We start from the raw sequence: 26,607 nt of genomic DNA, 5'->3' as shown, positions 1-26,607 counted from the left end.
ACAGCTTCTTGAACGATCATGGATGAAGAATATGATGTAGGACCAGCAAAATCAGGGCCAGGGGACGACTTGCTGACACGAACCGGCAGGTCATTGTTCTCGGCACTGGTTTGACCGAGTGTATCCTCTCCGGACTGCTCTCCGTGGAGGGCAAGAAGGTTCTGCACATGGACAGGAACGACTACTATGGCGGAGACAGCGCGAGTCTGAACTTGACTCAGGTAGGCATTCCGGAGCGGTGTACAGGGACGTCTCCAACTCTTCGCTCGACCCATAGCTCTACCGCAAGTTCAGGCCTGACCAGGCCCCTCCGACGGAGCTCGGACGCGACCGTGACTACGCCGTCGATCTCATCCCCAAGTTCATCATCGCGTCCGGCGAGCTCACACGCATCCTCGTACACACGGACGTGACGCGGTACCTCGAGTTCAAGCAGATCGCCGGCAGCTTCGTGTACCGCGATGGCAAGATCTCCAAGGTGCCCAGCACAGAGATGGAGGCGGTCAAGAGCCCCCTGATGGGTCTGTTTGAGAAGCGGAGAGCGAAGAAGTTCTTCGAGTTCTTGCAGAGCTGGAAGAACGAGGATCCGGCTACGCATCAGGGTACGTCGTATGCACCGGCGTAACGCATGCTGAAGTAACTTACGCTATGCGGCAGGCATCGACCTTGACAAGGATACGATGGCCTCTGTTTACGAGAAGTTCGGTCTTGAGCCTGGAACTCAGGACTTCATTGGTCATGCTATGGCCCTTTACCTTGATGATGAGTGCGTGGCGTTTGTCCTCCCTTGCGTGCATCGACCTGATAGCAGCGACTAGCTACAAGACCAAGCCCGCTCGACCTGCGTACGAGCGTATTGTCCTCTACACCTCCTCCATGGCTCGCTACGGCAAATCCCCTTACATCTACCCGCTTTACGGTCTCGGCGAGTTGCCGCAATCCTTCGCCCGCCTGAGCGCTATTTACGGTGGCACCTACATGCTTGACAAGTCCATCGACGAGATCGTCACGGATGCCAGCGGCAAGTTCATTGGCGTCCGAAGCGGCAAAGAGACCGTCAAGGCCAAGCAGGTCATCGGCGACCCGAGCTACTTCGGCGCTGGCAAGGCCGCTGACGGTGGCAAAGTCAGAGTGCTCGAGGAAGGCAAGGTCATCCGGGCTATCTGCTTCCTCAAGCACCCTATCCCTGGCACCGACGAATCGGACAGTGCCCAGATCATCATTCCTCAGAACCAAGTGGGCAGGCGGAATGGTGAGCCTCTAGAAAGGTGGGAACTGAAGACGAGCTGACGACATGAGCATTGCACATTTGCAGACATCTACATCGCTATGGTCTCGTCTACGCACAATGTCTGCGCGAAGGACGTCTACGTCGCGATCGTCAGCACCATCGTCGAGACCGACAGGCCAGAGCAGGAGATCGCTCCTGGCCTCCAGCTTCTCGGCCCTATTTACGACAAGTAAGTCTGTTATGATCGTGGAGCATGGCCCTCTCTGACGACATTATCTCAGGTTTGTTACCGTATCATCACTGTACACACCCACCGCGTCCGGCGAGACCGACCAGATCTTCATCACACGTTCATACGACGCCACCTCGCACTTCGAGACCGTCGTCGACGAGGTCCACAACGTCTGGAAGCGGGTCGTGGGCAAGGACCTCGTGCTCAAGAAGAGGGAGGTCGAGGTAGAGGCGTAGGTTCTTTCATGCTGGAGGTCGTCGATTTTACTTTCGTAGTTCGTTTTTGGCTCCTGGAGATCTGTACAATGATTACCAACGCATGCATCGCAGTTCGAACATTTGATTCACTGCGTGACGGTGTGACTACCCATGTCCTACGAGAGCCGGCATCGTGCAGTATATTAGTGAACGGGAATGCCATTGCAGGAGAGGCAAGAGAGAAGGACCATGGCCGATAGATTAGTGGTTCTATGAAATTGCAACGCTTGCGCAGCTAAAGACTATACAATACACCATATACAACGTACAAATTACCCGGATGTTCTGTAGCAAATCCGACAGCAACGTCTAAACAGCATAAATAGCTTTGTTCGTACACCTTCGTCATGATTCCTCCCCATCCTCCTGGACGAACCCGCCTATCGGCTCATACGTCGCCTCCGTCGTGTCTCTCCGCCAAATCGCCCTCACACCAAGGAAGAACACTCCTATGAGTATGACACCGCCCACACCCACTACGCTGGGCGCGCCGTACTGGACATACCACGGCGGATCATAGGGCACGAGCAACCGGTCGATCTGCACGACTCCCCCGGTGCCACCACCGGCCGTCGCCCGGCCCCAGGAGAGTACGCGCGCCCAGTCTCGTCGCCCCCTGTCCCCGTGCGCCCCGTCGACGCCGACGATGGTGCCCGTCTCGTCGCCCTCCAGCATACGGAAGACGATGTCGCCGTAGAAGGAGTCTTCCGAGCGCGTCTGCAATGTCTGGTAAGCCGCGCTGTCGTCCATCCCGAGCGGCCGGTTGTTGTTGAGCACATCCTGCAGGTCTGGGGTCTTCGAGGACGACTCCGGGGAGGGGATGAGATGTTGGCTGACAATAGCACGGAGGCGGTCCTCGTCCGCGTACAGATCCGTCAGGTTCACTTGCTTGAACGCGTCGTCCGTCGGACACAGGAGCGTCCAACCAGAGCCAGTGAGGCCCTGCTCCGCCCACGGCGAGTCCGGTGGAGGAGCCGTCCCGTTGAGCACCCAGTCCAGTCCAGCTTTAGTCATCATTGTAGCCATAGTCGTACCCTTTGCCGCCTTCACAAGCTTCCCGATCGTCAATTGCACGCTCCTGGGGATCATGATGTCCGACACCTCGTGGATGACGCCCGTCTGCGTGAGCATGTCGCGCGGTACGAGCGCCGCCTGCATGCCTGCCCAACCGCCGCTGGCGCTGAGGATAACTGTGCCATTGGGCGTGCGCTCCGCGTGGACGTCCGAGCCCTCGAGCGTGGCAAACGTGCGCTGGCTCCCGTTCACGAGCGTACTGCTGTACTCGACGCCCTGCAGCGCGTGGTGCTCGATGACGCGCTCGAGGTCCGCACGCGAGGACGCCGCGAGCAGGTGCGCGGAGACGAGCATACCAAGGCGTTTGAACGCAGGATTTGGCGGCAAGAGGAGCGTCGTGCGCGGGGTTGTCTTCAGCCTCTCGGCCAGGCTCGTGGAGAAAATGGCTGCGAGGAAAGAGGACAGCTCTAGCTCGGGCAAGGCTGTCTGCAGCGCGTCCGCAGGCGGCACGAGCGGCCGAGAGATGAAGTAGATCAGCGTGTTGTTGATCTCGACTGGGGAAATAGAAGTGAGATCGACATTGTAATGAAGTACGAGGAGAACACGTACCATGATCGCCGATAGTCCCCGCTCCGCCAAACCTGACGGACTTGCTCTTGCCTTCGGCTTTCGCGTCATGTCCGCTTACCTCCACGGCTAGCACCTGCCTGTCCCAATCCAAGCCGACTTCTTCGAGCGCGGTCTCCAGCAGCATGCCGTCCTTGAGCTTATCCGGAGCCCATTTCCCTGGAAGGAAGTGGTACCTGAGTGTCCTCCTCAGCTCCTCCGTCCCATTCTTCGGCATGGACCCATCATCCCCAAATAGATTCATAACATCATCGCTTGGGGCCAGGATGGTCCACTCGGCTTCCGTGTCGTTGACCAGGGACACGAGGTCTACGGAATGCAACATCGACACGAACGCCGAACAGTTCAAAGTGAGCAGGTACTTCTCCGGTGTGAGTTGTAGCGCGCCTTCTGGCACAAGGAGTGAGGATACCGCGTGTATCACTCCATTGGACGCGTATATGTCCGATTCCGTGAGTTCAGCGCCTGAGACGGTGACCTTGGAGTCATCAGAGGTTACTATGCGCAGTTCCGAGCCGTCCAGCGTTGTCACTAGGATATAATGAGCACGACGTCATCAGGAGAGTACAAAGAGAACGTACAATTGAGGCCCGACGCGAACGAGTCCGCGTATTTGACATGCTTGCGGGCAACCGCATGCATATTCACGATACGCGTAAGATCATCCGTGGCGTACTTGCTTTGGAGATACAGTCGCTCGTAGTAGGGTAGCGCTTCCCATGCGGCGTCCACGGGCAGGAAAAGAGTCAGCGTGGAGGTACGGTTCAGGAACTCGTGCATCTCCGGTGTGAGCACATTGGAGAAGTAGGATAGTGATGGATGTCGAGAAATGACGGTTTCTGGGTCAGGTCAGCAGACGAGCAATGTACAAGAGTGTATCAAACGTACCCAAGTCTGGAGGCATGTACAAAACACTGTTAACACCGACGACCACGCCGTTCGAGGCCTCGACCAGCTCTTTGACCACCTCGGCACCACCTTGACCGAAAGCGTCGACACCTACCCATACTGCATCCTCGCGGTATGCTGCGCGCAGGCGTTGGGGCTCGCCGCCTAGTGTCCCTCCCGGTATTGGCATCCACGGTGGGCCGGGTGGCGGCTCCCGCGTCGGAGGTTCTGTGGGAGTCCGGGGATATAAGAGGGTCTTGTGCGTGTGAGGGGTCTGCTCCGTCGGAAGCGCAGCGATGGTGTAGTTAAGGATGTGGTAGAACAGCTGCTGCCGCAGTTCCTCCTGTATGTTGTCGCGGAGGTCGTGAGGGGCGTCCAGCGCGGCCTGCCATGGCGCGTGCTTCGCAATGGCATCGTTAGTGGGTGCAAATAGTGTGCTCCCATTCAGTCTATTGAGTGTCGGAATGAGCTTTGCACGCTGGAGGAGCTTGACTAGAGAGACGTAGTCGGGGTCGGCGTAGAGGGCGTCGAGAATGTTGTCGGACTGGGCGTGTACAGGGGTAGGCTGGATGGGAACCTGCGCAGACCACCCGAGGTGCGCACAGGAGAGGAGAGCGAGGGGGATGGCCGACCAGGGCCGCATGGTGGGCAGAGAGAAAGGCAGGCGAAGCAGCGGGGACTGCGCTGCTCACGCCGGGACATGACGTTCTGCTATGAACAGGCGCCCGCTGCACCCATCGCGTAGGCGCCCACTGCACGCGTCCCGACCGTGCCCAATCCATCCTCACCACCCATGTCCGCCTGAGCCCCGCGCTCGCTCTGCTCCGCGCTGTCTGCCAGCATTAGAGGTCCGAGCTGCTTCTGAGCAGCGGACATTGCATCAGAAGCCATGCTGGACCTCCTCCGAGCCTACACAGGCTGTCCGAACACGGGTCTACAATTTCTCGCCCTGCCCCGCGAGACGCTGCTGGTGGGCATGAGTTTATCCTCGGCGATTCCACAGTCACCCACATGTGCTGCAGCTTTACCCCTCACTAGACAGCATTATCATTCTTAATGCACGCACATTGGCCTTCCTTCGTGCCCTCGCCTTCTGGGAGGTCTTTCCAGGCACCCGGCACATCCCTGGTTCTGTACGATGCCTGACCATAGACTCTGGCATGAAGCTCGTGCGTGATCTCGCGAAACCGTACGCACACCGTGCGCAGGCTAATAAGAGGCCCTAGGTCGTAGCTTCTATGGCCTCGCGCGTCGCCGTTTGGTCGCTGTCCACTGCAGGAGGATACCAGGTGCATGACTCGTGGCGGCTGCATTCTTCGCTTGTTCTCCCTCAAGACCAAGAAGTTACCGCATTAGACTGCAAGTCTGGTCAGTGACATCTGTGCTTTCCCGCGAAGGTTCCTGAAGTATCGTAGGGTTGCTCGCCGTTGGCACACGATCAAGTCTATCTGTATACACGCTCATTTTGGAAAACGACTTGCCTACCTGGTCGCGAAAATGGACATACTCGTAAGTACCTTGTGCATTGACACCCGAGTGTATCGCTCATCATGCCTACAGTACGAAATCACTAGCTCGCGTACGCTTCTCGCCCTCCTTAATGTATATTGCCACTACATCAACCGTGCGCTCCGCTGTATATATGCTCCTGACACGCGGTACTAACTTCTTTTGTATGCAGCACGATAGTACTGTCCGCCTACATCTCACCACATCCGGTCGCCGAACCCAAGTTATCCCGCACCCGCGACCCGTCTCCGACATATCCTGGCGTCACCCCGGCACGCACGCACAGAACCGCAACGACGACCCAATCCTCTACACGACTACCACTGACGGCAGCCTCCGCGTCTTCCTCTCCGTGCTCGACGCGCCGCAGCGCGTGCAGCTGCACGCTGCTCTCGATGCGGCGAGTTCGGTACCGATCTCCTCGCAGGTGAACTCGTTGGAAGACAGCGGTAGCATGGTGTCGAGCAGCGTGTTTCCGCTTGACCGTGACGCGGTTCTCGGCGTGTTGAAGGGTGCGACTGGTAACGCACTGAGTGCGGAGGAGGACGCGCGGAGCAGACGAGTCAGGGAAATCGTGGAGGAAGGCTGGGACTTGTTCCTGCGTGTGCTCGCCGACGGTTCGTTAGTTGTGCAAGCAGTCGCCGTACGTTCCCCGTCCACAGCGAACATCGTCTCATGCTGAGACTCCGACTTCACCATAGAACATTGACCGGCGGCCCCCAACGCTGCTCAAGCAGTTCACCCTGCTCCAGTCGTCTCCAGGACTACTCCCGTCCCCTCCTCCAGCGCATCTTTATGTCATCCCCGCACCATCCGACCCCGGCATGCTCACACTGATCACCTCCCCACCCCTAGCTACTTACGTACTTTCGCCCCTTCCGTTCTTCGATGCGCGTGCAGACGGGCTCAAACTCAATGCGCGTGGCGCAGACCAAACACTTCAAGACAGCAGAGGCAGTATTGTTGATGAAAGCAGGCGCGAAGTAGTGAGGTTTGTACGAACACCAGAAGGCGAAGGCGTCGGTGCGGTGTATGCGGATGGCAGTGGAGAGGTCTGGTGTCTCAAGCGTGGCGGAGGCGGGCTGGAAAGCCGAGGGAGATGGAGCGTCAGCGAGGAAGCCGAGAAGGTGGACCGTGTTGTGGTCCTCAACGGCGGTTCGTTGCAGACGTATCACACCTGTTCCTCACTACAGCTGACACGATGTATAGGCACTTGCTTCGTCACGTACGCATCCCAAGCGGGCCGACTGACCCTCCATACGCCTACCCCCGCCACACTCTCTGTCCCACCGCTAGTCGCGCTCTTCTCTCTCCCAGTCTCCTCCTCATCCCCGGGCTCCCTGTCACGCACCCTCCTCGCCGTCACCGAGACACATACCATCCTCGTCATCTACGCCAACATATCCCTCGAACCATGTCTGTCCATTCAGCTAGAGAGCTCCCTCCCGCTGCCCGCTCCTCCGCGGATGATCCTCCCCGTCGACCCCATGGCATGGAGCGGCACGCGCGGTGAGGCGACGGCGATGAGTGCGGACGCGCATGATACGCTCCTGTCGGTCTCGGAGGATGGAGAGTTGGCGTTCTGGGTTCCTGAGAATGGTTTATTGGAGTTGCTAGGCGGGGACGTCAAGACGAACGGAGCGAAGATGAATGGCGCCGTCGCGAATGGCGGTGCGCAGGTACAGAATAGCGGGTGGAGGTGTACTGGGCTGGTTCGCACAGGTCGAAGAGGACTGAGCAGGGCTGCGTGTAGCTCGGTGAAGAAGTCTGTTCTGGGTAAGCTGTGTCGCCTTCCTCGAAGCGACGTAAAATGGGCTCATGCCAGCTACTCATCGTACGCAGTTGTTCCTACACCCGAAGGTGAGGAACTGACAATTTGGGACTCAAAGACGTCGGAGTTCTCCTCTGGACTAGAGTACCAAGAAGTGCTTAGGTACGGGCATTGTCCGGATGCCGTTCTCGATACTCATACGATGATCTCTTCAGCTCGTCAGATCCTATCAACGACCTGGACTGGACGGCAACGCCCGACTCCCAATCCATCCTCGCTGTCGGCTTCGCACACCACGTTGAGCTGCTCTCTCAACAACGCATGACATACTACGACGATACACCTGGCTGGGGCCGCTGTCATACCATCGACATCGGGAGGTGAATTTAGTTGGTTGACCATTTTGTACTGCAAGCTTCATGTGTCGCACAGGATGTTCCCGCACTCGATTGGTGACTCGATCTGGCTGGCCCGAGGATCGCTGCTCGTCGGCGCAGGCCACCACATGTGTCTGTTTGGTCAACCGAAGGGCAAGGCAGGCGACGAGCGTGATGAGAGCCTCTTCGAGGTTGTTGCGCGCCAGAACGGTCCTCTGGATGACTACCATCCCCAGATGATGCTTCAATGCCTGTTGTGGGGTGAGGGCACTGACTCAGTATTGCAACATTGTTTCTCATCTCCTGATTGCTGCAGAGAAAATCGAGCTCGTGAAGCAAATAATCGTCAATCTAGCTAGGCACGTAGAGAGCGGCCGAAGTCCCTGGGAATGGCAACGTATTCCTCTGAATGACTTCTTCAAAAAGGATGAGGTCGTGAAGGCGGTTAGTGGTCATGTCATCTGTTGCCATGGACTTCCCCTGATAGTCCATCAGGCCCACACGTCGCGGAGGCCGCAGTATTCTTTGCTGTTCAGTGAACCTGAAACGAGGGATGAGTGAGTAAACATGTATCTATGCTCAGGGTATAGTTCTCACCTCGTTTCAGCGACGACGAGGATCCGTTCTCCCGGTCTCTAGTCCAGCGGTTGATAGAGCGACTGGAGGAAACCCCGTTGCCGCATTTGACGCCTAATGAACATGCATCTCTGCTCGTGTTGATTCAGACAACACTGGAGGTGAGAACCCGAAAGTATCATGAGAAGCTCTGACTGAGTCTTTTGTAGATCGAAGAGCAACGGCGCGCCCTCGACGCCAACGGTGTGCGATACCTGATTTCCATGCGAGCATACTACATCAGTCATAAACGCCTGTCTGCCCCGAGCACCCCCGCCTCAGGCAGGACGGGTACGTTCGACAAACGTATCAGGCCTCGGCAACGATTGCGCTACCGTGACATGATATGGGCTTTCCACAGCGAGAGTCAGGAGCTGCTACTCTCCCAATCGGTAGCGGCTTGCAGTGGCAAGATGACATGGTCTGAAGCCCGCTCTTTGGGTGTCTTTCTATGGCTACGATCCATCGATTCCATGGTGAGCACTCCGCTCTCATCGAGACCCCACCTAATATTTGGCCTTAGAAAGCGCATATGGAGGTCGTTGCACGTAATCAGTACATGGCCGGCGACAATCGTGACCCGACGGCGTGCAGCCTTTTTTACTTCGCCCTCGGCAAGTCGAGGCTTGTACTTGGCCTGTGGCGGCAAGCGGCCTGGCACAAAGAACAGTCGCAGATGCTGAAGTTCCTCAACAATGACTTCACGCAGCCGCGTTGGCGCACCGCTGCTCTGAAGAATGCCTTCGCACTCCTGAGCAAGCGACGGTTCGGTAGGCATCCCTTCAATTTGAGCTTTTCTCGCACTTTCGCTGATGTCCAGGTAGAATACGCTGCTGCCTTCTTCCTTCTGGGAGGGAGCTTGAAGGACGCCGTGAATGTTTGCGTCAAGAATCTTGACGACTTCCAATTAGCTGTTGCGCTGGCCCGAGTCGTTGAATCAGGCGACGATGGCCCTATCTTTCAGGGGCTGCTGAAGGACAACGTGCTACCTATAGCGTTCAGAGACGGCAATAGATGGCTAGCCAGCTGGACATTCTGGTTGCTTCACCGCCGTGACCTCGCGGTGCGAATCTTGTTGGTAAGAGAACGTATATTTCCTGGCGAGGTTTCTATTGATGAGAGGATGCGTAGACTCCTTTGCAAGACATCGCGTCTGTTCTAGACGTGCAGATCACGGAGATTGGCGACCCGCACTACGATGATCCCAGTCTTGCCCTGCTCTTCTCGCAGCTCAAGTCGAGGACCCTGCAGACTGCAAAGGGTACAAGCGAGATTTCTGGGCGAACGGAGTTCAATTTTGTCCTTCAGATCGCTCGCGTGTTCTCCAGGATGGGTGAGTGTAGTGCAAAGGCGTGCTTCATTCAGCAGGCTCAATTAGTTCTGCACAGGCTGCCATGTCCTGGCCTTGGACCTTGTCCGGACCTGGTCCTTCCAACGACCCTCTGTCGTGGTCCCTGAAAGCAAGCCCTTGTCACGTCCTGAGCCTCCGAGTCCAGTATCAACACGTCTTGCACTGGAGCCGGCACTGCGCCACAGGGCCTCAGTGTTCATCGACATGGACCCAGTCACTGCTCCGTCTACTCGTTCGGCTTCACCTACGTCCAATGTCTCCGAAGCGAACACACGACCGCTCAAAGAGGAGAAGGAGGAAGGAGATACGCTTGCCCGAAAAGCTGGCCTTGGTAGTCTGATGAAGACAGCCAAGCAAAATGTCTCCGTACCAGAATTCGATATGAGTGCGTTCTTCTAGTATGCTATAACCGTTGCAGGGTGTGTATCGTCGCGCGCGTGCGCAACAATCTCGTAGGCTGACAGGTAGGTGAGCCCTCATACGGGTGATGCGGTGAAGTTACAGTGCAGTACTAGTAAGTTATGGCAGTCGGACATATGGTCCGTCGTTCACCGGCACCTTCCAAGAGATCGATGGTGATTGGAAAAACATTGTGTGCAATGAGTATTTCCAAGGCACCTACACCGTATGACTTGTGCAGTACGTATACCCGGGCGGGTTGTTGGAGGCTGTTGAATTTGACCGGCGTACCCCGGACTGGGATGCGGGGAAAGGCGTGGACGGAATCACGCGCGAGTGACGCAGACGGACACGAGCGCCCATTGGCAGCTCGTTATAGCCGACCAGATGCAGCTCCTGCGGCAGTCCTTCGCGCAGCCTCTCGTATTTCCGACGGACGTCCTTCCCTCCGCAGAGTTCACACTCTGCAACAGACTACCATGGTGAGTACGCGTTGCGCTATGGAGGAGTGCTGATGCCTATCGTAGATGCAGAGCGATACGTCGTCGGAAGAGGTTCTTGTGACCACGAACGCGCCGACGTCGACGGCAGAGTCAATCAAGTCGTTCCTTGCGGGAGGGTTCGGTGGTGTCGCTGCTGTGGTCGTAGGTAAGTAGTGATTCGCTTTCTTAGAACTGGACGCCGAAGGCGAATGAGCATCGCAGGTCATCCCTTCGACCTGACCAAGACACGACTGCAGACGGCACCTTCTGGGACGTACACGGGTGCACTCGATGCGGTGAAAAAGACTGTGGCGAGAGATGGACTCACTGGGTATGCTCCTTACTTTACCGAATCCTTACCAAGTCTTTATCTTGCTTGCAGGCTGTACCGTGGCGTCGTTCCACCATTGCTGGGTGTGACACCTATATTCGCAGTTTCATTCTGGGTGCGTATGTTCATCCCTTCGTATCAAGCTTACGCGTGCTAAGATAGCTTGAAGGCATACGACATGTCGAAAGCACTCATCCTTGCCGCAACGCCAAAGCGTACTGACCAAACACTATCAATATCCGAGCTGGCTACTGCCGGATTCCTCTCCGCGATACCCACGACACTCGTCACTGCGCCAGTCGAGCGCGCGAAGGTCCTCCTGCAGGTGCGCTGTGTTGTGCTACGTCTTTGGTGTTCCTGCTGATGAGAACCTCCTAGGTTCAAGGTCAGGGACATGGTGGTCCTCAGTACACCGGCGTGTTCGACGTCGTGAAGCACCTGTACAAGGAGGGTGGCCTGCGCAGCGTATTCCGAGGCTCTGCTGCGACAGTAGCACGCGACGGACCGGGAAGTGCTGCATACTTCGCAGCGTACGAGCTAACGAAACGCGCTCTGACTCCCGCCGGAGCGTCGAGCGGGGATCTGAATCTCGGCGCGATCATCGTGGCTGGAGGAACCGCCGGTCTTGCGATGTGGTCCATTGCGATACCACCTGATGTGAGTTTCTGTGGAGAAGTTGTCTGCGGATGACTGACGAAATATTCGTGTGTTCAGGTCTTGAAGTCAAGAATACAGTCTGCGCCAACGGGCACGTACTCTGGCTTCATGGACTGTGCGCGGAAGACCATTGCTGCTGATGGCGTTGGTGCTTTGTGGAAGGGCCTCGGGCCGGCTATGGCTCGGGTGAGTTTGACTGAGCTTCTGAGCACGCAGTCCGTTGACAGGTCTCGTCTCCTTAGGCTTTCCCGGCAAACGCGGCGACGTTCGTGAGTGTTACCCCTACCTTTGATACAGTCCTCCCATCTCACCACTGTTACAGTTGGGTGTCGAGGCCTCACGAAAGCTCATGGACAAGTATTTCTGAGGATCCGATTCTTGCGCCATCTATGGGGGAAGAATGTAAGATACCAATTAATGATATCATTATTGCTGCACAGTGAGCCATCCGTTTTGGACGCTAAAGGTGATATCACTCGGTGCCCTGTTTGTGAACGAGACCTCGTGCTACTAGATTGCTGATCTTGCTCCAGGTACCCAGCTCTGTTCTGTTCCTCGGATGCACTTGTATTGTGGACGATCACGCTCCAGAAGTTGCCGCATCTTACTCGATAGCATTTCTTCGATAGCCCTGCGTAAACTCGCAACAGCGATCTGGGCCGGCTCAGTCTGTTCATGGGCCCTTATAATATTTTATGGCGGATAGCACTTACGCGGTCCCGTGATCTGAATTTGGTTCCGTTTGCCAGTGGGGTCGTGTCGCGTTGAGGGACTGTTCCTTTGTCCACCGCCGGAGGGCGTCAAATCCATCTCGCTTCCATCTCCCAACTTCCACTCTACTTACGACCCACTCACGAATACGACTGTACCAGTGCTACCCTATCTGCTTCATTAACTCTTGTACACATAACGCGTCGAGGACTGACCCCACATTGATTGTGTGGCTACGAAACCCACCATTGCCAAAGCAACATGTCGCGAAGGGAGTCGTACGAGTCTGACAACACGACGAAAGGCCGGTCGAGGAAGCCGAGGTGTCAGTCTGCGTCGCAGTATGTTTGCCAGTGTTTCAATACCTGGTTGCTGACTTCAAGTTCAATCCTTCTGTGGCATATCAGGATTGCGCGCAATGTCAAGAGCTTCGAGCTCTGGACGGTTCATCAAGGCTGCGAAGAGGTTTCCTATGATGATATACCAGAAGACATGGGTACCATCGTGCACGGTGTTTTCAATGTCGACGCCCGACTGCCCGAAGAGTGGCTCAGCACAGTAAGTCCTTGGCTGTCATGAATTGAGTACACTTGTCTCATTGTACGGCTAGTCTTCAGAGGAATCCAAACTCATAAAAAAAGCCCTTCCAGTCGAGTTTTCGGATTTCATTCGCAGGGCAAGGAAGGCAGTCCCAGCGCTGTTCGCCTCCCAAGTGGCAAAGGAGGAAAACAAGCAGCTGCTCTGCGAACTACAGGTCGTCCTCAGCGCATGGAAACGTATCAAGAAGATGCGTGCATCAAGCCGTAAGTGGTCAGAGGCGGACTACGCTGCCAATGTGTTTGTGCCCTTTGTATGCTACTACCTCTCGATCGGCGCTGACAGGCCTTGCCAGCTACAATGTCATACGTAGTCCTGCGGTGCAGAAAGGCGACTATCGGTGCGTAATCCCGACCTCTGACTTGAGCAACATGTTGAGCTAATGTTCAACAGGGCGCAGTGCTCGATCACGCTACCGCAACCCTTGTCAATCTCCAGTATCAAGACGGAAGACCTGCGGATCTTGAGCGCGAAGACGGCCTCGCCAGACGCCTCGATCTTCGTACCGGCGCGCCTCGTCCGTCACCTCTCCTATGGCTCGAATTCGCCATACAAGGTCCTGAAGTCGTTGTCCAATGGCAAGATGTCCTCCACCGGCAGCATTGGCGGCGAGTCGTCTTTCCGGTACCAGACGACGCCGTGCACAAAGCTGCCGGATGTGCAGGGCTTCGAGTTTGCCAGCACGTACTGGGAAGACAAGAAGCACCAGTACATCGAGGACGCCCATCGACAGAATCGGATGGCGACGGCGAGTGCCGTGCGGCAGCTACACGCATTGCACATCCGCGCGCCCATCTTCGGGCTCGTGTGGGCCCAAGGAACGGTAAGGGCCCATGTCGACTGGTGGGAGGTTGATCCCAACACCGGTCAGCCGGTAAGTGTGCATTGCAAGTATGGCGTAGAAGCCGAACTGAACGGTTCCTTTACGCACAGGTGATCCGTTCTGCCGCATATGCAGGAACGAATCCTAGCAACCGCAGGACGAGCGGGGTCTTCCACGAATGGAACTTGGAGCAGCCTGCCGACATTCTTCAGGTGTACCTACTCGTCAAGAACCTCGACCACTGGACCGTCAACGGCTTCCTTAACTGCGTCGTTGAAGATGTTGCACAGCTTGTGGACGACGTCCAGCGGAAAGTGCACAAGCTGGCGCCCTGGAAGAGGAAGGGCGATCTTGCCAAGATCGTCGAGACGAACAAGAACGCGAAGGATCTCAAGAGCACACCGCGACCGAGCTTCTCCATTACGCCTTCGAGTTCGCCTCCAAAGCGCAGATCAAAGAGGCGTGCTGCTCGTTCGAGCTAAACTATGATGTTCTGAGAAGCTCGTTTGTATTAATGTTGCTTTGCTCTCGCATTTCTTGGAACGGACATGGAATGACTCATAATGATCTATGGATGTGTATGTAATTGTCACGAACTAATGCAATGTTGCTTCATATGCGGAAAACAACGATAGTACAGGGTCATCTGTACAGTGTCTATGGCGTGAACAAGAGCATTAGAGATACAAAAGCGAGATACTGCAACAACGCGTTACAACTTCAGTTACTTTCTCCCGGTCCAGCGAGTCTAAATAATGTCGAGAGCGATTAGGGAGGGCGTACTACTTTTTCCAGCTCGAAGGTATCTTGTCGACGACGTCGGCCCAGTGCGTGAGCCGGCCATGCTCCCAGTCCTCCACGTACGACAGCCCCTGGCTGCCGCGGCGGCCCTCAATCGTCTTCAAGCGCACCTCCGCGTCGCACCAGAACAGCACCCAGCGGCCCATGCGGATATGCCCCGAGCTGCGCTCGAAGTACCACTTGTTCACGGGGTTGTCCGCGCGGCTCCGCCAGACGAGGTCGCAGCCCTCGCCCTTGCCCTCCTTGCCCCCGTTTGGGTTCGCGGAGAACGGCAGGCCGAGGCCGTACGACTCGTCGTGCAGCGCGACCCAGAGGAAGTCCACCGTGCCGTCGCCCTGGTGGCTCGGCAGCACCGCGAACTTGTCGAGGTAGGTGATGGGCTCGCCGTCGGGGCCGTGCCCGCCTTCGCGCGTGACGACGGCGGCGCCGGCGTAGTCGCCTGCGACGATCACGTAGTCGAGGTGCGTCTCGAGCCGGTGCCAGAAGGACTCCTCGTCGAGGATGCGCTGGAAGGACTGCTCTAGGAGTGCCTTCAGCTTCACCTTGTCGACGTCGGCGACTGTGCGGATGACGCGAATGGGCAATCCGCGCCGAAGGAGTGTGGGGGTAGCAGGGGTGAGTTTGCGGTTACCCTGTAGCAAAGCATGCGGAAGGCTGGAGCTGACGGCGGGCTTGTTCGTGACGAGGTTGGCGATGAGGGAGCTCGGCGAGCGGTGGGATACCATGACAGCGGACGAAGAGGGAGGCATATATTCGAGACATGTGCGAGCAAGGGCCAGATTAGACAAAGCCGTAGGGTGCGAGGCGTGCCAGCGAGGATCGAAGGTGTTGTGAATGTAAGGATACTCAGCGTTGAGGTTGACGAGAAGGTGAGGGAGCCCAGAGCGCGCGTACGAAGGGACCCCGCCTTCTTTGTTGATGATCATGAGGCGCAGCGGTGTCAAATCCATGTCCTCAGATTCTCCATCGAAGCCCGGGTCCCGACCACGTCCGTCCTGAGCCGCCACTTCTACCATACCCCGGGTAAGCGCAGCGACGACGTCGTTCGCGTCAACCCGTACAGAGCGGCAGAACGAGTCGAGCGCGAGGGGCGGGAGCACGGGGATCTCGCCTGCGTGGAGCGCAGAGCGTATGTGGACCAGGTCAGAAGGGAAGGTGTGCGCCTCGGGGACGGCGAATCCGCGCTGCTGTGCTGCGAGCTCGTCGTCCTCTGGTTTGGGCCCAAGACGGACGACAGCGCCAAGCACCGGACGCGCCTTTGCGCCCTGCTTCTCGAGTGCGTTCACGACGCGCATCGTCTCCTCCAACAGCGCAGCGCGCTCGCCCGCCTCTCCCTTCGGCAGGCTGTCGTTTTCGACGACTATGACGCTGACGAGGCCTAGCTTCTCGAGGTAAACCATGCCGGTCGCGACACTCTCCAGCTGTCGGTCGGTGAACGGCGCCTGGACCTTGACCAGTGCCGTGCGCCGCACGATGGGGTTGAGAATCGACGCGACGACTGGACTCTGCAGTCGCTGGGCGATGTCCGGCGGGACAACATCCTTCGTCTTGCGATCTTGAATAGCGGTGGGGGCGGACTCTTCCGTACGTTTCGCTGGGGCAGGCGATGGAGGCTTAGGACGCGGACCAAATGAGGCTAGATAGGACCGGGTGTCGCGCAGAGAAGGATTCGCGCGCAAGATAGACATTATGAAGTCCTGAGCGCTATGTGGTCAGACCCGCGCCGCGACCCTCGAAGACCTGCACGCACCTTTTCTGAAGGATCGACATCCTCAGGCTCTGCGGGAGCTGACGGTTGCCGCCAGTTGTTTCGTATTGTCTGCCGTGTACGATGTCAACGAGTTGTCTGCGACGACTACACGACGAACGTACAGCATAGAAGGCCCTGAACGTCTGCGCAGAGCGGGACTGAGTCGCAGCAGGCGCTATCCTGCAGGTACCCTGGCGGACGGCGGGCGGGATCATAGTCTCAGATGATGCGGGGGAACTGAGCAGGGAGACCGGTGATGGGGCGAGATTTATGTGGATCATGGGGAGGGCATGGTGGGTGGTATGTAAATATGAGGAGCGCGTGAGGTGAGGGCAATCTCAGCTCTCTGACTCGGAGGCGCCCGTGCACCGCTCGCTCGCTTTGCGCCAGCCCCGTCCTGATTGGCTGCAAGTACGTTCAGCATCGCGTTCCTTCCGACCCGGCTGCGGTCGTCCAACTGCAAGAGCCCGCGAACTTAATCCCTCATCTGCACCCAACAGCGCATGTTGCTCAGTGCTCATGGCACGTCATGCATACCCATATTCATTGCGCTGTCTATAATACAATGGCATTCTCTATAGATCCATCCGCTTCACGCACGGAGCCTATGTCTGCATACAGCGTTAACGTGCCATGATGCGCGGATTTCACTCCTGAAGACCTGATATCCGGGATGACGCCTGCCTTAGCCGTGCATAGCCCCCGCAGTCGCGTTGACATACGACCGAGGGCGCAAGCTGAAGATCATCGGCCAGCGTTCCTGTATGTGTAGCAGAACCACGAGAAGGACCATGGGCAACCGCCTCATGACCGCATCCCCGAGATCCGCGTCCAGATTCAGAAAGTCATTAGCCGAATGTTGCGACCGTGGTCCTCGACCTGGTGGATGGTCAGGAAGCACCGCCAAACGTAGGTGAGCTGCACTCACACCGCACATGGTGATAATAGTGTCCTCGCTCAGCATGACACACTGGATGTCCTTCTCGCCGTCCCCACGGGGCGGAATCATGTAGCGCGTGTGGTAGGGCAACGACGTCGTAACCTTGTCTTCAAAGATGCCCTCTGGCATTTCAGTCTCCCCGTCCATCCAGCGGTCTTCCAGGCCAAGCACGTCTTCCCCTTCGTCCGGCTCCGGCGCCGTCCGACGATCGCGCGGATATCGACTGAAGTCGTACATCTTGATACACGTCGGCTGGCCGCGCCGTCTCCTGAACGTGACGAACCGCATCCCAAAGACGTAGCAGACCCAGACAGAAGAGTGGGTACGGGGCGCGCGCAGCATCCGTGTCTGGTTTGGGCCCCACTCATCCCATCGGAAGCGGCGCTTTGTGTCGCTTTTGAGAACGTCGACGTGAGACAGAAATGTTGACGTTCGGACGAAGAGCAACGCCTGGGTGTGCCCCTCCAGAATCGAGTAGACCGTGAAGCTGATCGCCAACAGCCTATCTCCACGAGCTGTGTAGAACGGCGCGGAGGTCCGGGTGTGGTGTCCATCCAGGCGCTGGGTCTGACCTGATAGTGATACCAGCGGACTGCATGGGCCACCATGACGGGATAGTGGAACGCACAGACAAAGTCGGCGTCCTCGAGCTTCACCAGGTCGCCGGTTCCCGCAAGGTAGTCGACGACCAGAAGCTGGGGCTCATCCGCTATGTTGAGCGCCTGCAGCTCGGCCTGGTTGAGAGGCCGTTTCGCGAGTCCGATGAGGACGTGCCGCTCAGATAGGAACGCGAAGCTGTCCAGCGTCCGCCAACGTAGCGCTGCGGGCAGACACGGTAAAAGGGAAGGCACACACATCAGCGTTTCACGTCCAGAAGGCTCAGGCCTTGGAAATAAGGAGCTTACGAGCTTGCAGACGCCTGTCTTCCAGTTCCATATGACGACCTCGTTGCTGATCTCGTTCGCACTCAACACGAAGATGCCGATGTGGTCGCCGGATATCTGGATGCCATAAGATGCTTGCGTCCCATCGGGCTGGTGCGTGAGGACGGCGGGGTTGGGTGCAGCGGGGTGTGGTGCACCGGTGTACATGTTGCGTAGGTGGACGTGGAACACGCTGGTCGGCCTTCCCGTGCACAGATAAATGCTAACGCCTCAATGAGCCCAGAAAGACGAAGGCACTCACGAATCCGGCATTTGGATGGCCACCAGCAAGTCCTGCGCAGGATCCATCGAGAAGTCGCGAATCTCGAAACCGAGCCCCTCGATCTTCCACTCCTTCTCCTCGATGCTCCTGAGCGCGGACGGCAGCTGCCTGAAGTTCAGATTGGACTGGTCCGTCCCCTGCGCCAACACTCCGCCGTAAAGCTCCCAGGTGTGACCGATGAGCATGGGTACCGACTTTTGGTAACTGAAGTCGAGCGACGCCCAGGCCGCTTGGTGCTTCCGGAGCAGCTGCAGGCGTTCCGCCGCGCTGAGTATGCCCAGACGATGGTTATCTTCCTGGCCGGCTTTCAGCAGTTCTATCTTGTACTGCAGGACGGCGCTGTCCTCGACGACAGCGTCAAACATACGACAGACCTATAGCAGGTGTAAGGCGCATCTCGTAGGTGCTTGCCCTGAAAGTGCGAATGCAGACTGACCTCTCTGCATCTCAACAAGTCGATACAGTCAAGATCCGCGAGAATATGCGCGACGAGCTCGGTAGGTAACTCCTCAATCTTGAAAGCCATTATGAACGCGTCTTCAGAGAAATATATGTCGAGACTGACGGCGGTCAGGCCTGCGTGGTGAGAGCGAGAGTGAGGATCGTCCGAAAGCTGGACCGACTCACGAGGACGTCGACCGCGACGTCACTGGCGTCACAACAATGCATGCGCGCTCGGCGCGAGCGCTTGATCAACCGTTCCTCTCTGTCTCTGCCGCATCCACTACCCTCTTACACCGCCAATGGGTGCACACGTACTCCATCGCTGGTCCCGCTACTTAACTGACAAGCTTATCTCAGGCCCTATTTGACTTGACCACAGGAGCGACAGTACTTGCGATGAAGCCAGCTGTCATTGACGCGTATATACGAATGTCTCATGTACATATCGACTGTATAGCGGTGGCACTTGCCTGCTGACAACACGACGGAATACTGCACTGCCCTGTCGGGGACATTGTGGAGGGACTCTGAGCTATGGTTCAAGGTACATACATCGAAGACAGCAGCATGTATCCTGGTCTGAACTCAACTCACCAGAACACTGCTGATATGGAGAACACAGGCATGACGACACAGAGCATAGAAAGACATACAGTAACGGTGTGATATTCTGGCGATGCGGTCTTCGTGATGCCAGTGTCGTTTATCGAAATGTGTCTTGTGTGGTTCAGCTGCATAGCAGCAGCGATCATCGACTGCTGAGAGTAACTTAACAGCCTTAGCAGAGGACATCCCTCATCACGCTGTCTGTCGAAACCGCAGATGCATGGCTAGCGGTGTCGGATGTCGCCCACTCCCGAGAATAGGGCTGCCAATCGGTTGGGAGCGTTGCAGAGAAGGATGTGTCGTGGTTTGAACAGAGGGTGGGCAGGTGGTGGGAGCAGAGATAGGGCGACGAATGGGGATCGGCGAAGTCACGGTAAACAGTCATCTGCGCCATAATTCCAGGCCAGGACGCTCAGGACGGGAACAACCTTGTATCATACCCTGCTCGATTGCTGGCCACCAGCACCCTCCACGACACACGACAGAGCCTTTCGAACGTACCCACAGCCTCGAGGACGACATGCCGATTGCAGGTCGTCGTGGTGGCGTAACCGCGAAGGTGAGGCTCCAGCCGACGTTTCCGATGAGGTCCCTTCGCTTGGTTTATAACTTCTCTGCTATCTACCCAGTTCTACCAGGAGGACATCGTTAGGCGAAAGGACGACCCGGCACTATATGGCATCGTTCTGGTACGCAGCTTCTGCATGCGACTCGTACTGGAGACTGACTCCCGCGCACCAGCGATGTTGGCACGATGCAGAAGACCTACCACCGCCTGCGGAGAACGCAGACCCATTAATGAGACCACTGAAGCCGGTATGTCGCGGCAGACTTTTCTGCGGTCTCTTCACTGAACTCTTACCCTCGATCTGCAGGGCGAGGTCGGCGTCTCTTACTTTCCTCGCCCTTCGCGTGAGATCCTGCCCGAGTCCCAACTGGAGCTTGTCGACCGGAATTACCAGCCCGGCGACTTGCTCAAGCGGAGTGTGGACGATGTCGTCTCGGGAGTCGTGACAGGGTGCGTACATCCTCTGTCGGGTGGTGCATACAGCTGACAGCGTCGTGCACCAGAATCGAGGTCAAGGGCCGCCTCGAACATGCGATTAGCGAAGAACCACTATCAGAATGGAAGACCACGAGCGATGTACAGACCGCCATTGACGTGGATATGGGTGATTATGTCGTGCACGACGACTGGATCGGCCAGGTGAGACTGCATCCACCAAATCAAGTGATACGTCTGCTGACGGCTTGTTCAGGTCGTTGAGGTATGCACCAATTCGTGGAACTCACGGCGTATACTGACAGCATCCCCAGATGTTCGACGAAGCCGTGATAGACATGGGCAACGGCAACCTCGTCCGCGTCCCGGAGCTTAGTGCCCGTCTTGCCGTGGGGGAGAAGGGATCTGTTAGTACCTCTTCATTGAATGCGATGGCATTTGCTAAGGTCTTTTACAGGACGTTCTACCGCAGCCCGTGTCTGGCGTGCAAAGTCTTTTTGGCTTTCTGTTGGGCAACGTGCGCCCCAGCAACCAGGACACAGTGGTTGCAGTCAGGCGCACAGTACTCGCCATCGCATGGTTGGCGATCAACCAATCGGTATGTCTGACAGTTATCCGGCCAGAGCCTTCGTCTTACAGCTAATCCACACAGCTGGACCCCAAAGAGGCACAGTCTCGTCTGCGTCCGGCCCGCTTCTGGTCCGGTCCTTCGCTCAGCACACTCACCCTCGTTCGCCGACGAGCAGAACAGGCCATCCGTGTAGGAGACCGCGTCGTCCTAAAGGACTCCACTGGAGTCCCCGTCACCAAGCACGGCAAAGAAGACGACCCTCGCCACATGCTCCAAGTACGGACGTTTATTGTCAAGGAGACCCAAACGCTCGTGAACGTGCTCTGGCAAGACGGTACGCGGGAGGCACTGGACGCGAAGCAGACCATCCCGTACCTGAACCCCGACGAGTATGACTGCTGGTCAGTATACGTCGCTTTGGAAGGATACAATGCATCGCTGAATATAATTCGCCAGGCCGGGTGATCATGTCATCTGGAAGACCGAAGACCAGAAACGAGCAGCAATTGTCCAGAACGTCAACGCCGTCGACAGGATCGCCCACGTCCGATGCGAAGACAACGGGCAGGTCGAGCTCGCGTCTCTTCTCGAGCTCGACCCGCACGGTACATCTGACTGGTCTGCGTCGCCCCGACAGACGGGCTGGGCGTCCACCGCGGCGACTTCGTCTTCATCCACAAGCGGACGTGACGAACGGCGCAGAACCACCGATGGTGCCCCGGATAGGCGAGGTGGAGGAGTGGGTCCGTGAGCCGCCTGTCGTCTCGGGGACGGCCACCTCGGCGGCTGGCGAAGGGAGATGGCGGAGATTGGCAACAAGATTGCGGAACGCCGCGGAAAGGACCCGACTATCGAGGAAGGTGAGCTGCAGCGCCCGCAGAAGGGGGACACGCATCTCGACTGGTTCGGTGAGGTCGTTGATGTGAGTGCTCGTTCCGAGATGTCTGGTGGGAGACCCCTGATCGAATCGCAGCTGCACATGGATGGGACCGTCGAGGTCGTTCTTCCCAGTGGTACCACGGAGATCCTGCCGCTCCAGCGACTGACCAAGCTCGCGGACGGTCTGGAGCAGATCGAGGAACTTTGGGGCGATGACGTCTCGGAAGGCGAGGAGGGGAGCGACATCGACGTCGAGGAGGACGTCGAAGTCTGGGAGATGGACGGGGAGGGACAATGGGTCGGGATGGAGGACGAGGAGGACACCGGGGACTGGTCGACGGACGAAGGCGAGGAAGACAACACCATGGAGGTCGACGACGAAGAGGGATGGTCATCGTCAGACCCCACCGTGCACCACCAAGACCACGAGGTACCCCTCGCAGTGGCGTCCGAAGCTGGTCCCGCATCGCCAGTCGAGAAAGTGGACAGTACCTCCAAATCCGCTAGGCCAAAATCGCCCGACGTACCACAGGACGCGACGGAGACGGATGACGCGGAGGCAACTGACGCGGAGGACCGCGATGAACATTGGAAACGATTCGAGGTCCTACCGTCTGCGCCCGCTGACCATGCGTTCTACTCGTCGCCTCCCGCCCAGACTCGCGGGGATTCATGGCACGTCTCTCGCGAGAATACCGCGCTCTCCAGAGCAGTCTACCAGGTACTGTCCTCGACTCGTATACGCCCTTCGCGACTGACCTGGCCCATAGAGTCTATCCTGATCCGAGCATACGAAGACCGAACAGATCTTCTGCGATGCTTGATCATTGGACCAGAGAACACGCCATATCAAGATGCCCCTTCGTGATCGACTGGATGCTTGACTCGAATTTCCCGCAAAGTCCACCTATCGCGCACTTCCTGAGCTGGACAAATGGGAATGGCAGAGGTGCGTAGTCTCGTTTCAACCTTGTCCTTATGACTGACCGTTCTTTCAGTGAACCCGTGCGTCACACTTGATGATTCCCGAGAAACGTGGCATGACGGTTATTCTGAATAGTAACCTCTATGAAGAGGGTAAGGTCTGCTTGTCCATTCTCGGCACATGGGCCGGCGACAAGAGCGAAACGTGGAGTGCCTCAAGATCTTCGTTGCTGCAAGCCTTCGTCTCAATACAAGGGTAGTGCTCGTCAGGGAGCCGTAAGTCGAACATGCCTTGGTCAGCTCCGTTCAATGAATGTTCATCCCGTCCTCCTAGCTGGTTCTGCGAACCTGCCTACGAGAAGCTTAGGGGTACAGAAGAAGGAATAGTGAACAGGTTAGTTCTTCACTGTACTGACGCTGATGGGTCCGTCGGAGCTCACATCGACCATCACCAGCCGGTTGTACAGCGAGAAGGCCTACGTGCTCTCTCGTGGCTTCGTCCGTCGGGCACTAGAGATCCCCTTGGGCGGCTTGGAGAAGGAGATTTACTGGTTCTACTACACGAAGACCAAACTGGCGAAGGTGCTGAGCGACGCTCGTGCATTGATCGAGAAGAGCAAGCTCTCGAAAGAGGAGACAGAGGCCGACCGGGAACTCGCCGTCCCGAGATTGACTGGAGGAGGAATCATCGCATTGGAACGGACACTAGCCAAGCTTCAGGCACTACTGGACAACCCTCCCAAGCCACCCGCTACGCAGAGTTGAACAACGCGAGACTGTGGCAACGGTCACGGTAGTGGGCACAGGGGTATTTCGTTGCATGTTATCTGTTTTAGTGCATTGCTGTTGTTTTCATAGTCAACCTAGCATAGAGCAATCTTATGATCCTAGCATGTACGTCGTGTACATGACCCTGGTATAGGCCTGCAGTCTATTCCGCCTCACCCGACGAGATGTTACATAAGAAGCACTAGTGGCGCATCGTTGAGAGAAAGAAGCGAATGCGACAAGACAAGTATGTAATGCTAAGAGTAGAGGCAGACGGGTCACATCAAGCGTCCCAATAGGATATCGAAAGCGTAAGTAGGTGGATCTCTCGACTACAGACAGTAACTACGGGTAACTGACGTATCGGCATAGTCATACACACGTCATGAACAATTGTCGATGAGACTGTTCTTGGGGATGACCTGGCCGAAGTCGTCGACCCACGTCGTCAAGTTCGGGTTGTTGTACGCCTCGATATACCTGAGATGGTTGTTAGTCGCGTTCAAATCTCGTATCGAGGCGGGACTTACGTATTGATGTACGCTGCTGTCGGGAAGTCTTCCGGGTCGCAACCATAGTTCTTCTTGCTCGGATCCTGGTAGACACGAACGTAGTCCACGCGCATTGTGGATGGGAATGGCAAATTGTCGAGATCAACGAAACCAAAATTGTGTGACATGCCGAAGTTCATGATGAGGTACTACGTCACAAATCTCCGTCAAACGGCACGTTATTCATTTTAGCAAACAACATACCATCGGCTCTTGCGGGATAGGACGGGCACTGGTCTCAACGGTGGTATCGGGACCGACACCTGCAGCTAAAAGCGTCCATGCTATCTCGGCATTGTTGATCCAGGCGATGTACTACAATCTACAGTCAGGAAACTTCTTCAGGTATTTCGTGACAGGTCCAGACTTACCCCGTTGTCGAACCCGGGTTCATACTGAAGGCCGTAGATGGCATATCCACCCGTCTTTTCATATGCGTTCTGATCTAAACAGGTAGTGGTTTCAATGAGAATGGTATAATACCACTGAAAGATGTATTTACCGGTGTTACTGACCGCCGAGGTTGCTTGCTGGTAGACGCCACCCAAGTAGCTATTCAAGATCGTGTTCGTCTCGTTGCGTATCGAATAGGTATCTGAAGTATTGGTCCACAGATACTGGTGGTTGTACGGCTACACGACAAATGTTCAGGAGCGGCACGACGTTGAGATGGCATACTTACTGCCCACTGCCCAGACTGGGATACCTGACCCATACCGCCACTGATCTGTCAAAAACTAAGTATGAGCAACGATAGGTGACACGGATCAAGACTGCATTCATACCGTTGCCTCGAAGATATCAATCTCCGGTGCTGAGCGCCCGACGTAGGTGCCATCCGCATGCATAGGTCCAGGATGTGATGAACCTTTACAAGTGCAACGCGACAGACGCTGTCCTGGCTGATATGAGAGTACGTCGCCGAATGCAGGATCGCCATTCTGGGTAGCGGCCAGCGGGAGCCCGTTCTTCGTCTGGTTCGCTAGGGTGCCCACGTCGCAAGCATCGTATGTGTAAGGCCACTATTTGCAGGTCAGCAAAATGCTCTTGCGAGTTACCACAGAACTCACCGTGCCGTCAAGGGTAGCGCCATAACCAGCACGACCTAAGTTGCCCATCATCCAGATAGCCGGCCAGAAACCCATGATGTTGTTGGCTCCAGGGAGAGACACATTCACCTCAACAAGACCACCGGTGAAGCAAAACTTGTTCCATGTCGTCATCATTCCGCTAGTGAAATCGAGACCGTTCTTGGGTTTCTTTTGCATGGTGATCTGCAAGCTCCCGTTGGCGGTCGTAACGGCTGTTGGATCCAGCCATTCCAAGTTGTTTGTGGACCAATAGTGCATAGTGACCGCTTCCCAGTAAGGATCGTCGCCAGGCCAGAACGTACGCCCATCCACCTCGAACTCGTCACTGAAGATGAGCTCATATTTCTGCCCCGATACAAGATCAGTCTTGGTGCGCGCCTCCGTAGGGGTATGCTTGTCAACCATCCCGTAGTTGCCAATGAGCTCCGGAATCTGGCCTGACGCGTTGACTCCACCCAAGTTGAAGCCACCTGCGTACGACTGCGACTTCTTGGTGAAATGACTGATAAGCGGGTATCCCGCGCTGTGAATCAACGTGTGAGTAGGTGCAGCACCGGAGATCGCCCCGTGTGACGCACAAAAGAGTGACCGTTCCGACTGCGAGGATCATCAGGCAGCCAAGGTTGGTGATTCCTCTGTACGTGAAGATATTGCCGCCCTGGTCGTTCTTTCGGTCACGCTTAGGGTCGGGGTTGTGGAGGTAGTCATCGCTTTCTGGCACGTCGGGCGTAAGGTAGGCACCCCAAGATGTAGGATCTGGCGAAAGAGAGAACTGGACGAAAAGTCAGACGTGACATGGTACGTAAACAGGCGCGATGACGATGACATACCTTGTCCGATATCGAAGGTGCTACTACGCTAGGCGCGTAGCGGGATTGACTGTCGTTCTGGAGCGACGCTTGTGTGGGTACGGGCTAGCCTCTGAGCAATGGTGTAACATACCAATGAAGTACTGCTGCCCATACTGCGTAGCGAGTGGGAAGACGCGGCCTGCACGCCATTTGGAGACCGTGCCGACTGGGGTGCCAAGAGATTGGTGGTAGAAGGAGAGTCAGGTTGAATGTAACGTCTCTGAGAGTTGGGGCCCAGAGAAGCCATGGTTGCTGCCGTACGCGGGGGTCGATGCGAGGAGCGACGAAGGGTATACGAGTCGGAGGAGAGACAGTGGATGGAGGTTATCCTCTGTTACATCGAACGCCGA

The 26,607-nt window shown here is 56.6% G+C and overlaps 9 protein-coding genes across 9 annotated transcripts; 5 read left to right on the top strand and 4 right to left on the bottom strand.

Annotated features, from left to right (window-relative positions):
• Positions 1-18: 18 nt before the first annotated feature.
• On the top strand, positions 19-1,699 carry B0H18DRAFT_867701 (rab GDP-dissociation inhibitor; the record flags this gene model as incomplete). Its single annotated transcript, XM_048039879.1, has 7 exons — positions 19-36; positions 90-221; positions 278-602; positions 658-766; positions 819-1,252; positions 1,316-1,460; positions 1,513-1,699. The coding sequence occupies 7 exons, from the start codon at positions 19-21 to the stop codon at positions 1,697-1,699; spliced, it is 1,350 nt and encodes a 449-aa protein (XP_047900142.1).
• A 366-nt stretch (positions 1,700-2,065) lies between these two features.
• On the bottom strand, positions 2,066-4,892 carry B0H18DRAFT_867241 (FAS1 domain-containing protein; the record flags this gene model as incomplete). The annotated part of the gene is made up of 4 exons (XM_048039846.1): positions 2,066-3,288; positions 3,344-3,892; positions 3,943-4,200; positions 4,250-4,892. The coding sequence occupies 4 exons, from the start codon at positions 4,890-4,892 to the stop codon at positions 2,066-2,068; spliced, it is 2,673 nt and encodes an 890-aa protein (XP_047900141.1).
• A 129-nt stretch (positions 4,893-5,021) lies between these two features.
• Positions 5,022-10,471, top strand: B0H18DRAFT_900308 (WD repeat-containing protein). Its single transcript, XM_048041451.1, has 19 exons — positions 5,022-5,219; positions 5,272-5,418; positions 5,476-5,617; positions 5,665-5,758; positions 5,810-5,873; positions 5,931-6,401; positions 6,460-6,913; positions 6,968-7,534; positions 7,601-7,691; positions 7,745-7,909; positions 7,962-8,167; positions 8,223-8,350; positions 8,402-8,463; positions 8,514-8,643; positions 8,692-8,997; positions 9,045-9,291; positions 9,346-9,599; positions 9,653-9,854; positions 9,910-10,471. The coding sequence occupies exons 1-19, from the start codon at positions 5,139-5,141 to the stop codon at positions 10,269-10,271; spliced, it is 4,173 nt and encodes a 1,390-aa protein (XP_047900140.1). The 5' UTR covers positions 5,022-5,138; the 3' UTR covers positions 10,272-10,471.
• A 327-nt stretch (positions 10,472-10,798) lies between these two features.
• On the top strand, positions 10,799-12,108 carry B0H18DRAFT_867277 (mitochondrial carrier; the record flags this gene model as incomplete). The annotated part of the gene is made up of 8 exons (XM_048039850.1): positions 10,799-10,919; positions 10,976-11,084; positions 11,136-11,199; positions 11,254-11,409; positions 11,463-11,741; positions 11,799-11,927; positions 11,984-12,010; positions 12,064-12,108. The coding sequence occupies 8 exons, from the start codon at positions 10,799-10,801 to the stop codon at positions 12,106-12,108; spliced, it is 930 nt and encodes a 309-aa protein (XP_047900139.1).
• Positions 12,109-12,411: 303 nt separating this feature from the next.
• Positions 12,412-14,504, top strand: B0H18DRAFT_185722 (uncharacterized protein). The gene is made up of 6 exons (XM_048037014.1): positions 12,412-12,793; positions 12,860-13,010; positions 13,063-13,289; positions 13,345-13,389; positions 13,443-13,923; positions 13,983-14,504. The coding sequence occupies exons 1-6, from the start codon at positions 12,714-12,716 to the stop codon at positions 14,352-14,354; spliced, it is 1,356 nt and encodes a 451-aa protein (XP_047900138.1). The 5' UTR covers positions 12,412-12,713; the 3' UTR covers positions 14,355-14,504.
• Positions 14,505-14,654: 150 nt separating this feature from the next.
• B0H18DRAFT_950035 (mitochondrial amino-acid acetyltransferase) lies at positions 14,655-16,638 on the bottom strand (the record flags this gene model as incomplete). Its single annotated transcript, XM_048041936.1, has 3 exons — positions 14,655-16,370; positions 16,424-16,492; positions 16,546-16,638. The coding sequence occupies 3 exons, from the start codon at positions 16,636-16,638 to the stop codon at positions 14,655-14,657; spliced, it is 1,878 nt and encodes a 625-aa protein (XP_047900137.1).
• A 288-nt stretch (positions 16,639-16,926) lies between these two features.
• B0H18DRAFT_968898 (uncharacterized protein) lies at positions 16,927-19,184 on the bottom strand. The gene is made up of 6 exons (XM_048043552.1): positions 19,006-19,184; positions 18,549-18,943; positions 18,269-18,488; positions 17,957-18,139; positions 17,352-17,930; positions 16,927-17,302 (listed from the first exon to the last, which is right to left on the bottom strand). The coding sequence occupies exons 1-6, from the start codon at positions 19,093-19,095 to the stop codon at positions 17,261-17,263; spliced, it is 1,509 nt and encodes a 502-aa protein (XP_047900136.1). The 5' UTR covers positions 19,096-19,184; the 3' UTR covers positions 16,927-17,260.
• A 797-nt stretch (positions 19,185-19,981) lies between these two features.
• Positions 19,982-23,890, top strand: B0H18DRAFT_968893 (uncharacterized protein). The gene is made up of 19 exons (XM_048043551.1): positions 19,982-20,178; positions 20,249-20,308; positions 20,361-20,435; positions 20,495-20,637; positions 20,691-20,826; positions 20,937-21,029; positions 21,080-21,220; positions 21,275-21,594; positions 21,650-21,798; positions 21,875-21,954; positions 21,993-22,115; positions 22,167-22,751; positions 22,781-22,793; positions 22,843-22,936; positions 22,975-23,025; positions 23,133-23,222; positions 23,252-23,272; positions 23,331-23,390; positions 23,452-23,890. Exons 1-19 carry the CDS (start codon positions 20,140-20,142, stop codon positions 23,759-23,761), a joined length of 2,583 nt encoding a protein of 860 aa, XP_047900135.1. The 5' UTR covers positions 19,982-20,139; the 3' UTR covers positions 23,762-23,890.
• Positions 23,891-26,585, bottom strand: B0H18DRAFT_968886 (beta-glucan synthesis-associated). Its single transcript, XM_048043550.1, has 11 exons — positions 26,349-26,585; positions 26,237-26,293; positions 25,985-26,178; positions 25,386-25,929; positions 25,101-25,337; positions 24,998-25,042; positions 24,818-24,947; positions 24,687-24,760; positions 24,520-24,630; positions 24,295-24,464; positions 23,891-24,244 (listed from the first exon to the last, which is right to left on the bottom strand). The coding sequence occupies exons 1-11, from the start codon at positions 26,502-26,504 to the stop codon at positions 24,148-24,150; spliced, it is 1,815 nt and encodes a 604-aa protein (XP_047900134.1). The 5' UTR covers positions 26,505-26,585; the 3' UTR covers positions 23,891-24,147.
• Positions 26,586-26,607: the final 22 nt, after the last annotated feature.

The sequence above is a fragment of the Fomitopsis serialis genome (assembly GCF_022376445.1).
Source record: "Fomitopsis serialis strain Sig1Antser10 chromosome Unknown B0H18scaffold_2, whole genome shotgun sequence".
NCBI classification, from domain to species: Eukaryota; Fungi; Basidiomycota; class Agaricomycetes; order Polyporales; family Fomitopsidaceae; genus Fomitopsis; species Fomitopsis serialis.
This window is presented reverse-complemented; position numbering and strand designations above follow the sequence as displayed.

What these genes read in the sequence shown, in the direction of transcription:
- B0H18DRAFT_900308 (XM_048041451.1), top strand. Translation starts at nt 5,139, where the DNA reads ATGCTGGACCTCCTCCGAGCCTACACAGGCTGTCCGAACACGGGTCTA. An exon ending in TAGTTGTGCAAGCAGTCGCC is followed by an intron (nt 6,402 to 6,459) that starts GTACGTTCCCCG and finishes ACTTCACCATAG; the next exon opens with AACATTGACCGGCGGCCCCC. An exon ending in TCGCGGTGCGAATCTTGTTG is followed by an intron (nt 9,600 to 9,652) that starts GTAAGAGAACGT and finishes GAGGATGCGTAG; the next exon opens with ACTCCTTTGCAAGACATCGC.
- B0H18DRAFT_968893 (XM_048043551.1), top strand. Translation starts at nt 20,140, where the DNA reads ATGCCGATTGCAGGTCGTCGTGGTGGCGTAACCGCGAAG. An exon ending in GTGGTGGCGTAACCGCGAAG is followed by an intron (nt 20,179 to 20,248) that starts GTGAGGCTCCAG and finishes CTATCTACCCAG; the next exon opens with TTCTACCAGGAGGACATCGT. An exon ending in TGGAGTGCCTCAAGATCTTC is followed by an intron (nt 23,223 to 23,251) that starts GTTGCTGCAAGC and finishes TCTCAATACAAG; the next exon opens with GGTAGTGCTCGTCAGGGAGC.
- B0H18DRAFT_968886 (XM_048043550.1), bottom strand. Translation starts at nt 26,504, where the DNA reads ATGGCTTCTCTGGGCCCCAACTCTCAGAGACGTTACATTCAACCTGAC. An exon ending in TTGATATCTTCGAGGCAACG is followed by an intron (nt 25,043 to 25,100) that starts GTATGAATGCAG and finishes AGTTTTTGACAG; the next exon opens with ATCAGTGGCGGTATGGGTCA. An exon ending in CTCGGCGGTCAGTAACACCG is followed by an intron (nt 24,761 to 24,817) that starts GTAAATACATCT and finishes CTACCTGTTTAG; the next exon opens with ATCAGAACGCATATGAAAAG.
- B0H18DRAFT_185722 (XM_048037014.1), top strand. Translation starts at nt 12,714, where the DNA reads ATGTCGCGAAGGGAGTCGTACGAGTCTGACAACACGACGAAAGGCCGG. An exon ending in GCGGACTACGCTGCCAATGT is followed by an intron (nt 13,290 to 13,344) that starts GTTTGTGCCCTT and finishes AGGCCTTGCCAG; the next exon opens with CTACAATGTCATACGTAGTC. An exon ending in GTGCAGAAAGGCGACTATCG is followed by an intron (nt 13,390 to 13,442) that starts GTGCGTAATCCC and finishes AATGTTCAACAG; the next exon opens with GGCGCAGTGCTCGATCACGC.
- B0H18DRAFT_968898 (XM_048043552.1), bottom strand. Translation starts at nt 19,095, where the DNA reads ATGGCTTTCAAGATTGAGGAGTTACCTACCGAGCTCGTCGCGCATATT. An exon ending in ACTTGTTGAGATGCAGAGAG is followed by an intron (nt 18,944 to 19,005) that starts GTCAGTCTGCAT and finishes CACCTGCTATAG; the next exon opens with GTCTGTCGTATGTTTGACGC. An exon ending in GCCATCCAAATGCCGGATTC is followed by an intron (nt 18,489 to 18,548) that starts GTGAGTGCCTTC and finishes GTGCACGGGAAG; the next exon opens with GCCGACCAGCGTGTTCCACG.